The 14,859-nt window shown below is 45.6% G+C and overlaps 1 protein-coding gene across 1 annotated transcript in view; it reads right to left on the bottom strand.

Annotated features, from left to right (window-relative positions):
• Positions 1-14,859, bottom strand: part of LOC311229220 (transmembrane protein 255B) — a 99,270-nt gene that overhangs the window by 38,463 nt on the left and 45,948 nt on the right. Inside the window, exons 4-5 of the mRNA XM_084315293.1 lie at positions 10,886-10,975; positions 10,257-10,337 (exon numbers count right to left, since the gene is read on the bottom strand). Coding sequence (XP_084171419.1) covers positions 10,257-10,337; positions 10,886-10,975 — 171 coding nt within the window. The remainder of the gene's footprint in view (positions 1-10,256; positions 10,338-10,885; positions 10,976-14,859) is intronic.

Consider the following 14,859-nt stretch of genomic DNA (forward strand, 5'->3'; position numbering starts at 1 on the left):
AATAGTACACCGCCTGGCACACTGACCCTGCAGAATAGGCAGTCAGCATGGCCGTAAGCACACAAAAAAGGTTAACCAACGGAAGCAGGCAGCGCACCGGGGAAAAACCAGGCAACAGGCTGTTAACCCTAGCCTGGAGACTGCGGACGAGACAGGCGCCAGAGGGGACAGCTGAACACAGCCGCCCCGGCGGAAGGAGCGTAAGCTGGCGGTGTTGCATGACCAAGCCTCCATTTAACAACCCCCACCCAGAGGGGTCGAGGCAGAGAAGGCTGACACGATTGGCAGACGTCATGAACGTGCAGGGGCACCCTCAAACGGTGAACCCGGGAGTTGACACTGCTCCAACACACCAGGGAATCAACCACCTCGGTGTTACCCAATGCGGTGGTTGTTCCTATAACCCCTCAAGAAAAAACTCCAAAACACACCTGCGGGTATACACCGGCTATACCGCAGTACAAGTGTTTCAGTTTCCAAAAAGGGTTAACCCAGGCCTACGGGTCGCAAACATCACTTCGGACCGGGCCTGGCGGTACGGGAAGCACAGGGTCACCAGAGGAGGTCAAAAAACCACCCCCACAGGCCCCTCTTCGCCATGCGTGAGAGAGGAGCGAAAAATAATGGAGAACCAGCCCCTAAGCACACCGTACCTGGTATTCCCCGGCGGTCTCCCAACCAAGTACTAACCAGGACCAACCTGTGTAGCGGCCGAGATCCGACGAGATCGAGCGCGTACAGAATGGCATGGCTGTAAGCCATGACGACAGTGCTGAGTAAAAACATACCCAACCAGGGTCTCCATAGCGCTTAACCCTGTGACACCCAGACCGACCTGGCATTTTTCCCCCTGAAAAAAGCCCAAGTCCCTCAGGGTACCAGAACAGCAGATCTGCATCCCCGGCGGACAACGGGTTCAACTGATCTGGACCAGCGTGACCAGAACCAGTCCCGTGCCCTAACCACGCCGACATGCCTACTCCAGGAGAAGGGCAGATATGCGTGTTGATCTTAACATGAAAAGAAGGCGCCACCCAGACGTCGGGACGAACCGCGCCTGGTGGCCCACCCCAAGGGCGTGAGACCCCACTACATATGTTCAGATCCATCCCGTCATCATCCCCCAGACATGAACGAGAATCCGTCGACAACCCACCCAGGTCATGGGATGTGGTCGCCGGAAGAGGAAAAACCCCCATCTCAGTTGCTTTATAAAAACGCTGTTTCAACCACAAGCAACTAAGGCGTGCCAGTCAATCGCCTGTTTACAGCGAGCTAGCACTATACGTGCGTCGGGACACACCCCCATCAATGAACAGGCTATTTAGACCTGTCATTGAATCCCCAAGGCGCCCAGGGGAACGACAAGAGGGGTGTGACACTCCCTAACTCCAACACTTCTGGAATAGAAAGAAGGAAGCATCAACAGTATGTATCCCAGTCTACACAGCCGGGGTAAAAAATGTTCACATTTTTACATCCCACCACCCTCCCATAGGAAAGAGACGGGGATCCCCAGAGAGACTTCCCACGCGAGCTGTACAGATTGAAAAGAATATATTGCACCTTGAGCCATGTAAAAAACTGGTTTTAGGGCCTCCGGGGAAGAGGCACCGAACCCATACACACTCAATAAACGAATTGAATCGAATATACATACAATAGAAAAGGACCCTTCTAGAGGGTCCACTCACTTTGACAATCTGAGGAGGAAGGCTCTGTACTCTGATGGAGGCTTCCTCACATGGAAGAAGGAGTCCGAACTCACAGAAGGCCTGAGTAGGCGCTTGGTGAGGAGGAGCCCTGACCACCCCCCCTGAAAACAGATCCATCACATGGACCTGAACAGCACACGGAAGTCCTACCAACAGAGACGCGCACGGTGACGTACTCTATGGCGGGGGAATTCCTGCGGTGCACACGCCCAATATACCAGGCCGTGGGACCAGGAACTCCCTCCCCCCCCCCCCCCCCCCCCGTAACGTGCCGAACCGCCACGTGACGGGAACCTTGAAGGACAGGGGGTGTACCCCTGACCGACAGAACAATGGGGAGAGGAAAGGTTACCAGTTCACCCCTTTACGACCCCACACCCATGATACGACGTAACGACAAAAAGAGAATATGACACAGTCATAGTCAGCTCTATGAAGCGTTTCACAGCTCCACACAGCGCACGAGCTAACCTGCTATCTGATTTTTACTAAGGAAAAACACAGAATAGAGAGGGCTCTAAGAACCCCGGTCCAACATACACATGTGCTTCTGTGGCCAGTACAACCCAGTTGTAGGTCACATGACACACACAACCCATCATCACCTACAAAAAATGGCAAAAACACTCAACAGAGGAACGCCGTTTTTTTCACAATGAGAGAATACATCATTCTTGATTAGTATCGACCACAGGCCTTGCTAAGCACACATGACAGCAACCAAACCAATTTCCCTTTAGGAAATAAGTTTCTCCAGCAGATTTAGCACAACCTCAGCAATCAAGCTGAGAGTTACATCGTATCCCTACCACACAAAAGACACAATTAATGCACAACATGTCTGATAGGAGGTGATAAAGTCCCCAGGGAACCGGGGGGGGAAACACAATCCTCCTATTTTACCCTCAATACGGCCAGTTAAAACAGGAAAACCTGTTAATGTGTGAACTCACTGTTCATTGTCATTACAGTCTGAGAAAGAACATTCTTTTACTCACTCGTCACCAAGCATAGCTTCATAGGTTAGTTGCCTTAGTAGTGAGTACACGGTACACATAAACACCATGATGTTTCTCACACAACAACCAGATCAATACATCACGACCTCACGGAGAAGCTAACTGCCAGTGACAAAAACAGCTCACACACAACCCGCAACGTATCTCAAATGCATTGCAACAACACACGCTTTGGGAAAAAACACCGTTATTCACAATACATTTAGCAAGGTAAAACCAGAAGACGTGTTTATGAGGTCTGGCCAACCCCGTACCTGCCCGGAACGCAGATCAGCGAAGTGCAGTCACAAGCCACCGTAGAACACAGCCGTCCCGTGTTGTTCGATCCGGGCAGCGTCGCCGCTCCACCAGTCGCTACAGTCCTCTTTGTTGACGCAATCCCCGTCTAGGCTCAGGCAGGGTCGACGAACATCCCCTGTCAAGGATGACGTCGTGGTCAAGAGTGTAAAACATGTTAAAAATCAAAGCACGTTCAACAGAATAGCATCAAGCTAACGGCTGCTCCAACCGTTCGGGTGCTATTGCTTCCGCTCGCGAGACGCCGATCTACGACGCACGCGATCAGGAGCGAGCTCCCGGCGGCGCGCGAGAAGCCAAGCTACCCCGCGCCAGGCCACCGACCGGCTAACCGTAAGCTATGAACATGTAAACAATGACATAACACTCACCCAGACAGGCCGCCGTTCTGAACCCTCCTCACTTTTTAAGAGAAAAGAGAAAACAAGACGTCAACACCGCTTCACAACGGTGACATTAACACGTCCGGCGGAATCAGCACAGTACCAACTGGCCTGTATAGCTGACTTTGAACATGAATCTGCCGCTATCGCACATTACATGCACATATCCCCTCGTGAAGGAATACTCTCATTTGGATATGAAAGATGGGGTCTTAACACGGTGACAGAGAGAATCCACTCGTCCAGAACACACAGGGATCACCAGTGTCAATGGTCGCGGCCCACTAGTTAAAACTATAATGGTCGCCAGACCAAGGCCTTCTGTCGCCTAGACGGCTAAACAAAGGACCCTAGCCTGGGGCCGGTTTCCATAAACTTTGTCAAGTAGCCCCCATAGCACTAACAGACAAGTGGAGCCCGCCAGCAAACACTACTCACCCAACCTGGAACGCACCGCTCCTCACAACAGCGGCATGTCCGACAGTTCAGCTGTGGCCTGACAGGTTTCACCCCAACAAACACAGCAAGGAACTGCAGTTGAGAAGCATGCAGCGGCGTGCTCCCAATACGAAAACCGGTGGAGGGTTTGTAGAATGATCATCATCTTCTAGACACTCCAGTACGAAGACAATATCGCCGTATTTTCTCGAAAATAGTGAGAGAGAAAATAAAGATATGATGTCAACGTATCCTTGTTTCCCAAGCTGTTCCTAATCCAATTTCTTCCATCATGGTGTCAAGTGTGGGGATCTACCGAGGCACCTCTTCCTTGTGGTGAAAGCGAGAAGGAGGAGAGCAGGTGACCACACACCTGCTTATGAAGGTAAGCTGATGAGGGGTGTGGTCAGACTAATACTGGTATTAGAGGTACATTTGTGGTTTATTCAGTACGCGTGCACGTACGCGAGATAGTGCAGTAGCGATGCCAAGCTAAGCCACTAACGATACAGAACTCTGTTTAACACCTTAACACATTTCTCCAACTCTGTTATATCAGACAGCACCACACGATGCTACGATCAGCCTTTAGTTGAATCGTTGCCTTGTGAGAATTGATGCCTCATTATAAGCTACCCCCCAGGCAGGAACACCCTGCTTCACACAGTTCCATTCATACCTGGGAGCTTCCCAGTACAACCACAGTCTGACACTGTTGACCACTAGGAGCTTCCCAGTACAACCACAGTCTGATACTGTTGACCACTAGGAGCTTCCGAGTACAACCACAGTCTGACACTGTTGACCACTAGGAGCTGCCCAGTACAACCACAGTCTGACACTGTTGACCACTAGGAGCTGCCCAGTACAACCACAGTCTGACACTGTTGACCACTGTGCAAGTCCACTGTAGCAGTTGGCAGTTAAGTGCCTTGCTCAACGCTTGGTATTGAGGGATGGGAGAGAGTTATTCATTCACTTTCCTGTCCGGGGGATTCAAACAGACGACCTTCCGGTCACAAACCCGCTACTCTAACCTTTAGACCACCGCTGTCCCAATATAATCTTAGAGCTATGGTACACTGACAATACTGGTATTGGATATCAGGGTAATACCAGGCTACAACAGGGTTTCAGCATGAGAGCATTTCCACAATACTAAAACTCAATACCAAGAGCTTGGGATGTAACGATATCGATGCAGTATTGAAAATCTGATAATAATTAACGTTCCATATCAAAGTGTAGGTCTCTCATCTTCCACATATGTCTGTCTAGGCATCTGTCAGCATCCATAACTCTTTGCCTGCATCCTATCAGCATAGAGTGGGGGTGGGGGAGGGCAGAGTATGCACAAACACGCACGCACGCACGCACGCACACACACACACACACACACACACACACACACACACACACACACACACAGTCAAAGAGAAAGGGAGAGAAACTGAGACAGAGAGCGGAGAAGTACTGAGAAAATTGAATAAAGCTAAAGATTTTAACGAAGGAAGAGAACCCTCATCATTAAAATCAGCTGTGTGTGTACACAGTACGTTATGTCAGCGGGTGTCTGCATTCATTCTCTGCGTTCATTCTAGACTGTAACTTCCAGAAGGGGATTGTCTACCAGTAATCCATGTGGTTTCTCAAGAGATGATGAAGTCTAATTTAAACTAATTTAAAATGGAAAAGTTACAACAGATGACCAAGGCCTGGTCCATATCGAGTATTTTTTAAACCAGGGTTTTTCCCACTTTGTTTAAATAGAAAATGCTGTCCAGCACGCAAAAACGAATGATATGACCTGGAGGGAGGCTGCAGGGAGCTCTCCGTGGTACTGATTGCAGAGAAAATAACCAAAATAATGGGAACCCTGCAGGGCCCTCATTTATCAAATTGACGTACGCACAGATATGTGCGTAACCCGTGCGTACAATCATTTCTAAGCAAAGTGTGGGATTCATCAATTTGAACTTGTGCTTGACTTTGTGCGTATATTTAAGCACAGGTCGGACCATGCGTAGTTGGCGCCCGGTGGTAGAATATTTTTACAACGCGGAAATAAGCACTGACTGCGTTCCGCGTAACTCAACTCGTTATTATTTTGCGCATATATTGCAGAAATACGGGAACGTTTTGATTATATTTAAAAGGCTTTGCCATTGTTAAACGTAATAAGTGGAACCCCGAAGCTGTAAGCAGAATACAAGTCATATGAACACCCACGATATAAACGCGCATTGCAACGAGAACAGACAGAGGTTATTTGTGTATTTGTGACAGAGTGTATGTGTATACAAAACCCTTGCAATAAATGTGTCTTAAATGAATGAAAAGCATACATGCTCTGGACACAGAGCATATATCGTGTGGGTGATATCATGACTTGTATTCTGTGTCAAAGCCTAAATCAAAACGTTCCCGTATTTCTGCAATCTATGCGCAAAATAATAACGAGTTGAGTTCTAACAAAGAACGTATTACATGCTGGTAGGCTGATAGAGTAAACTATGATATGAATATGAATATGATATGATCATATAAATACTGGTCCGTCCGCTCGGATATCGAGGACTCGGATAGCCATTAAGCCATTTGAGAATATAGGCGGCCTATAGCCTATACATATTATTTAATGTTTTCATAAGCGTAAAGATACAACAGCTAGATTAATGATCAAGTTAGTTTACTGTATGCAGGCTTCGCAGGGCTGTGTCACACAGCCCTGCGAAGCCTGCATACAGTAAACTAACTTGATCATTAATCTAGCTGTTGTATCTTGCGCATATATAACATACAGCCTGTGTGTTATATATGCGCAAGTTACTGTTGCATAATGTAGGCTGGCTGCTATTATATGTAATTCATAGGCTACCTAATACCAACAACGAAATAGATTGTATCATATGCCTCTACACACATTATATTATACACATCATATTATATCTTGGTTCGGCAGCGCCTCTGTGAACAATCTCTCAGAGTTTGCTCCATCAATAAACGCGCATTTTGGCTGATAATGTGCCGGTGGCCGGAGTCTCATTCAGGCCTAATTGTATTTAATTCAATTGTAATGTTATTACTGGGGTATCTAAAACATCACAATGTAGATCAGGGTTATCCACCGAAGCCATAATGACTCTGATCAGAACCACAGGCTCATGACGAGCGCACACAATAGGCATTGTAGAGCGCAGAGTTGGCGTGCTGAAATTGATTTAATTTCAGTCATTACAGTGCTTAATGTCGGGTCATCTCTTGTCATTTATTTCTGTCAATGTGCTGGTTCTGTAGCAGGACTGGGTCAGTCAACATCCTTGGCTCCCGGTGCACCGAAGATTATACGTTCAAGTTGTTGGTGATCAATCTCGCTCTCAGTGAAGTCTCTCAGAGTTCGCTTGGGTTAGTCCACTTTTCCACATTTCATGGGGGTGTCCATTACCGTATATGGTTAATCGGGGCGGTTCTGGTATGCAAATACGTGAAAGTGTGCACGAGCCTCGGCGTAGGACCAAGGTGATATTTATCATGACAGGTGTGCGTAGGACCTGTGTACGCACGTGTGATGAATCCCGTTTTTTTGTGCGTGCACACATTCTAAATTCTGTGCTTAAGTATGGAAATAGAACATTTTCTACGTCACGTTGATGAATGAGGGCCATTAGTCATGATGTTAGCATTTTCCATAAGCTCTGGTTTCACCCGTCCACACAAATGTGTTTTTAAACGTTTCTAAAGAATCTTCACCCTGGCAAGTTTTCAAATAGGGTCCGGTTTCAGTGACCTAAGACTTGCATTGGGGACGAAAGGCCAGTAATGGATAGAAACACCTACGGTTTCAAAAATACCTGTATATGTGGACAAGGTTCAAGCAGGCTACAACTCAAATAATAGCAGTCCATGAGTCAGAAGAAGTAGGCTGCGATACAGTGTTACAGACGGCATGGTGGCACAGTGGTTAGCACTGCTGCCTCACAGCAAGAGTCAAGTCAAGAGTCACTTCATTGTCCCATCAGCTGGGAAATTTGTCTTGGGCTTACACCCACACTACAGCCACAGACACATACATACAGACATGACGCAACACAACTGACTCCAAACAGAGGAGATAAACAATGTAAAAGATAGTAAAGTACCTGCACAGCAGGATGTCTGGAAACACCACATATATATACATATAATAGTATACCCAAATATCGGTTATCGAACATCGATAATATAACAACCAAATATCAGTTATTTGATAATTGCCATTTATCTGGCACTATTTAAAAGTTTAACTGAGATCGGAATAAAGGAGTTTTTAAACCTATTTAGTCTAGAGCGTGGAACTCTAAACCTCCTCCCAGAGGGCAGTAGCTCATACTCGGCATGTAAAACATGGGAGGGGTCCGAGACAATTCTATTGGTTTGCCTTAGAGTAGCCTGTTAAAAAATAGACTGCAGGGATGGGTGACCTTTCACCCCTATGGTCTTCCATGCAGTCTGCATCAGACGAAACAGTTTGGACTTTAGTTGTACAGACAGGTTACCAAACCAAGCTGTAATACCGTATCTGATGAGACTCTCTAATACAGATTGGTAAAAAAGTAACATACATTTTTGATCTACACCATGAACTCTTTATTTTTTATTTTATCTTTTTCTCCGCCTGATTTTCTGTGCTTTTTCCTCCCATCCCAATTTAGTCGTTATGCACATGTGCCCCCCACTGGTCGGTCAAGGGAGCCCTGAGGTCTACCACATGCTTCCTCCGACACATGCAGAGATAGCCAGCGGCTCTCTTTACACCTGACAGCGCAGACTCTCATTGGTGAAGTGTAACGCGTGAGAGGTCACGCTGCCTTCACCACTTCTTGTCTTTTGCTGTGCAGGCGCCCTGACCTGACCTGTAGGAGTCGCTGTCCACAACGCCAGATTACCACCCCATCGACTTCCCCCCCCCCCGCTTACTCAGCCAAACGAGTTAGTATGCCGGCTGGCCCAAGCCGGAGGCAATGCTGACACCCGGATTCGAGACCGGAGTCTCTCGCATTGGTGACGAGCGCAATCTCCGCTGCGCCACCCAGCCGCCCTTACACCATGAACTCTAAGGCGGCGTAGAAAGTGCAGTCATTGTTGTAGTCTGCTACACAGGCTATCTACATGGGTGTTCCAGGTTAGTGTTAGGAGTGTGTTAGGAGCAAGAAGGGCCTGGGTTCGAACCCCAGCAGGGGGCCTTTCTGTGTGGAGTTTGCATGTTTCCCTGTGTTTGCGTGGGTTTCCTCTGGGTACTCCAGTTTCCTCCCACACCATAAAGACATGGAGACTACAGATGAAAACTAGGTCATTAGCTAATTCAGGCACATTTACATTGATATGGAGACTGAAGATGTTGATTAATGTGCACTGTCCCTGGGTAAATAAAATAAAAATAAACTAAACTAAACTACAGACACAACTTCACTATAGGTGGGGGAACTGAGACACAGGAACGTTCGCTTAGTTGTAGCTGCTGTCTGTATGTTTTTGAATGGCTCCTCCATCAGTAAACAGCCTGACACAAGAGTGATATGCCTACCTGCAGTGACCACAGCCAAAATCCCTGTGTCAAGAAATGGTAAACTTTTTGTACTGTTTAATTTATACACATTTTTGGGTGGTAAAAATGTATAACAAATTAAGCCAGAGAAATAAGAAAGAAGGGAAATGTAAAAAGATGAAATAAGAATTTGAGAAATAATAAAACTGGTAGCTGAAAGCTGTGTAGTATATAATCTAGCATTAGAGACCAGGAGCAACAGCCACAAGTGCTGTTAAGACGTGGCCAATGAGCAAGGCATTATTTCTCCACAATATTGAGATCATAAACATGCCTACTCTATAGTAATTCTCATAGACATTGTTACTAATGGAGGCGTAGTAATTCTCATTGACACTGTTACTTATGGAGGCGTAGTAATTCTCATTGACACTGTTACTTATAGAGGTGTAGTAATTCTCATAGATACTGTTACTTATGGAGGCATAGTAATTGTCATAGACGTTGTTACTGATGGAGGCGTAGTAATTGTCATAGTGTAGATACTGTTACTTACAGAGGCGTAGTAATTGTCATAGACGTTGTTACTTACAGAGGTATAGTAATTCTCATAGATACTGTTACTGATGGAGGCGTAGTAATTGTCATAGACGTTGTTACTTACAGAGGTATAGTAATTCTCATAGATACTGTTACTGATGGAGGCGTAGTAATTCTCATAGATACGGTTACTTACAGAGGCATAGTAATTCTCATAGACGTTGTTACTGATGGAGGCGTAGTAATTCTCATAGATACTGTTACTTATGGAGGCATAGTAATTCTCATAGATACTGTTACTTACAGGGGCGTAGTAATTCTCATAGACACTGTTACTTACATGGGCGTAGTAATTCTCATAGATGTAGCCGCTGCCACTGGTGTAAAACTGACACCTCCCTGCTTCCAGAGGACGCACATCCTGCAAGGAGACAGACGAAGAAACATCTTACAATACTTAGGTTTCATTTTAGGGGAGGGGGGTGACCCAATATTTACTCAATATTTCAAAACATATGATGGTAGAGTCCTTTCTCAACACAATCCATGCTGTTCTTCATACTCAGGACCGGCGGCTCCGGTTTGTTCGTCACAAAGCGAGTCTGTACAAGCCCTTGAAATAAATCCTGAAACCTGCTCCACGGTGCAGCCGAAGTACGTCTCAGTGTTTATGTCGGGGCTTGGATGGACTGGAGCATGGTCCCATTGCCGTTGCATTCGTTTGGTCCAGCACAGCATGGATTGTGCTGAGGAAGGAACTTCCTTTAATGTCGGATGGGGGCAAGGGGTCTGAAACTATGATTATGATTATGATTATGATTAGTATTATTATTGTTGTTATTATCATTATTGTTATTATTATTGTTATTATGATTGTAATTATTATGATTATTAGTATTATTCATATTATTAAGTATTGTAGGGTCCAGACCCCCACTTTGAGAACCACAATTTGTGTAGGTAACTCACCATGTTAAAAACAATGAAGATCCCATCGATGACCAGACAGAAGGAGGAGGCAATGATGCCAAAGCTGAGAAACACTATGGCAGCTACCAGCTGGAGAGAGATGAGGAGAAAGAAAGGCCAAATATGTATGAAGGGAGGAGTTACACACGCTCCAACCAAGCCACCTGTCTGGTGCTCTCAGAGTAGAGCAATCTTGAATCAGGGACAAACTTCAGAGATTTGGTCCAAAGTAGAACACAAGGGATTTAAGGCAATAAACTTTATTTTAAACTAACGTTTCGACGCAGCGTCTTCATCAGAGTCAATGCGGTTTTGTGTGTTCTACCTTGGACAAATATTTATATCTCTAAATCAAAACTTTCACCTGCAGTAACTTCTTCTGATTAACTTTTTGTTTAAATTATGAGACAAAATATTGCTAGAGTCTAAAATTGCAAGTAGCTTGTGGGGATTGGTCACATTGCAAGCCGTCACAAATGTTTTGCAGAGTTTGGCTGAATTTTCATTCATTCTTGTGATCGCAAGATGATGGGATAATAAAGTTCACCATGACCTTTGTTTGACTATAGTGAATAAAGCATTATAGGATAATTGGGATTCTTCTCAGCCACTGAGCACTGTGCTAGGAATAATAACGCAAGGTATTCCAGATTATGTTATAATTATCTCAATCACCTCTTCAAACTTTACAACATAAACATTGTAAATAGGGCCCTTTGTCATTTCCTGTTGCAATGTTTGTTAATACAGTTACTGACAGGAAATAAACAGTAGTCAAAGATGTTCCCCCTAGCAACGGAATAGCAACATAATACTTCTGAAAGGATCAAGGCCTTGCACGGAATGTTTGTGTAGTTCTCTTTCTTCTAGCATGGCTGCCTGTAACATAGCAACCATTGTTTTGTACATGTCAATGGAAGAGACAATGGTTGCTATGTGCAAAACAATGGTGGCCATGGTTGCTAAAAACATAATATTTTGGTTTACTACTGGATGTAAACAAGATGCAGTATAACAGTAATAGCATGCATCTGTATTTATCTGATGCTGTTTATATCCCTGTGTGCCGGTAACATCAGCTGACCAGAAAGCTGTGCAGCGGGTTGTCAAGGTGATCCAGTGTATATCACCAGCTCCCAGCTATAAAAGACATCTATCACAAATACTGCCTGTGTAGAGGTCTCAGCATCAGCATCAGAGATCCCACCAACCCCAACCACGGCCCGTTCTCCCTCCTGCCCTCTGGGAGGCGTATCAGGAGCCTCAGAGCCTGCACTACCAGGCTCAGAAACAGCTTCTTCTCCAAACTGTTACCCATCTAAACCTGGCTGCCTGCTGAACTCTACCCACCCCCTCCGAACCCCACATTCGCCATGCTCACACACACACACACACACACACACACACACACACACACACACACACACACACACACACACACACACACACACACACACACACACACACACACACACACACACACACACACACACACACACACACACACACACACACACACACACACACACACACACACACACACACACACACACACATTATGCAGACACTCCTATACCTTTATCTGACCCCTACACACAGACAAACACACACACATACTCTCTTAGCTGTCCATCGTGTTCGATGATGACACTTGCTCCAGGGATGGGGGGGGATTCAGCAACGCTGCCGCTGGTGCCACTTCTCGTGGTGTCGCTGGTGCGCCTCTCAGATCTTTGGTCTTGGTTGGTTTGGTGTATTTGGGAAACTGCAGTGGCACAAGTGACTTGCCAGGCTGATCTGTTGAGTGTCAGAGTTTCAAGCTGCGTGATGTTGATGTTTGCTCGCTTTAGGAGGTCCCTGGTATAGTCCTTTTGGCCTCCAGCAGCCCGCTTTGCTCCTCTCAGTTGGCCATAGAGGACTTGGCGGGGCAGGCGATGGTCAGGCATACAAATGGTGTGCCCTATCCAGCAAAGATGTTTTTTGGCCATAGCTGCCGCCATACAGATTGAGTTGGTGTTGTTGAGGATGTCTGTATGGGGGACTCGATCTTCCCAGGTCAGGCAGAGAATCCTCTGTAGGCAGCGGATGTGGAAGGCCTCCAGGTTGGTGATGTGCCGACGGTATGGGGTCCAGGATTCTGCTCCATAGAGCAGAGTGGAGAGACATACTGCGTTATAAACGACAACCTTGGTGCTGACCTTCAGGTTTCATTTCCGAAAACCCTGCTGCGTAGGTGTCCAAAGGATGATGTGGTTTTATTGATACGTGTGTATATCCGCGTCAAGCGAGCAGCATAAGTCATGGAGCCGAGGTAGGTGAAATTATCCACTGTTTTAACCCCTTAACACTTTGAGAGCCACTCACGGCTAATCTCGTGTTTACGATAGTTACGTTGAAAGCCACTCACGAGATTTCTCGGAATTATTATTATTTTTTTTTTAGCGATCTAAAATCATATTGCATCACGCGAGCCTACCCTAGCCTACCCAAGGGCCGCCGGCGATCAGATGTGAAAAAAGCACCCCCTATCGTCTCCCAGATGGTAAATCACCCTTTTGGAATGGACTCAATGAAAATGGATGGAAAAAAAATAATTCCAGTCCACATTTTCCAGTCCACTGATGCAGCCGGGGTTACCAGAGTTCATTCTGGATCCTCTGAGCCCCGCGGATCATGAGTTCTACTGTATACACGTTAGATCTATACACTTATCGATTTTTTCGAATGGTGATCAGGAATTGGAATATACCATTTGGATACCATCTGATGTCAGGTAAGGAATCTATGTTATCAGTGTTAGGATAATCAGACTCGTTTTCGAGGAGATATAAGCTTTTTTGTGATATGTGCTCTATCTGTTTCACTGTAAAATCCATGAGGAAATGAAATCAGCTATTATCAGCGTGCGGCTCGAACGTGCGTGCGTGCACGTATACTATTGATCATCTAGCATTTATTTGAAAACGATTCATAAATAGGCCGACAAATATCAACGTTCTGGAATATTCCAGTAAAAAGCGATTATCACAGAATGGGCTGTTTTTCACCTGAAAACGAGTGCTTTTCAAAATGCTCTCAAACGTAAATGAAGCGATAAAAAACCAATCTGCCTTGACAACACTGACTGGAAAATGATTCTTTGATAAGCGACGGGCAGATTAGACACATAGCCATAATTTAAAACATAGATTAGGCGATATTAACGTTAACATTGGGAGTGGACCGTGGCATTCAAGGGGGTAAAAAGGAAAACACGGCGTGGCGCTCAAAGTGTTAACAGTCCTGCAAATTTAGCAAAAATGCCTGTCGATTGGCCATGCATGACTCTGGTCTCTTTTGAAAGGTAACATTTTGAAGTTTCTTACACAATAAAGAAAAATCATTTTGAGTGCTAATGTAATAGAGAAACAGGGGTTTAAACACACTGAAATAAAATATTTTCTCCTTACTTTTATGTTGACTTGTTGCCAGATGCGTGTTTTTGGGTTCCAGCTGAGAGGTAGGAGCTGGAAAACCTGACGGTTCCATAGCCTGAAGTCTTATGTAGTACAGGTTATAAAAATCCCACAGAAAATGTGTGTTTAACAAAGGTTTTTGTAATGTGTGTACCGCAATTACAGCGTGATTATCCAAAATGGCCATCCACTTCCATTCATTCAGACGCACGAGTAAAAACAAAGAACTTGTTCATCTTCTTCTGCCCCCTTCTCGTTGCACTCAGCGCTTGGCTACAATGGTGGTCAATAATTTTCGCCATCAGGACCGTTTACAACCGGACGTGGTCACTTGTCGGAATGGCTTGTCTTGATATTTTGTCTTGTAACTCGAGAACCGAAGCACACAATAGGTTGAGTGTGGTGACGATTGAAAGGCGGCAAATTCAACTTTCAAACAATGCATATTGGCAAAAAATGCAGCCCGGAGCCGCCAAATGAGAGCAAAGTGCTCAGGAGGTACAGACGGCGCGTGAGGAG

This window comes from Notolepis coatsorum, assembly GCF_963971535.1.
Source record: "Notolepis coatsorum genome assembly, chromosome: 1".
In the NCBI taxonomy this organism is placed as follows: domain Eukaryota; kingdom Metazoa; phylum Chordata; class Actinopteri; order Aulopiformes; family Paralepididae; genus Notolepis; species Notolepis coatsorum.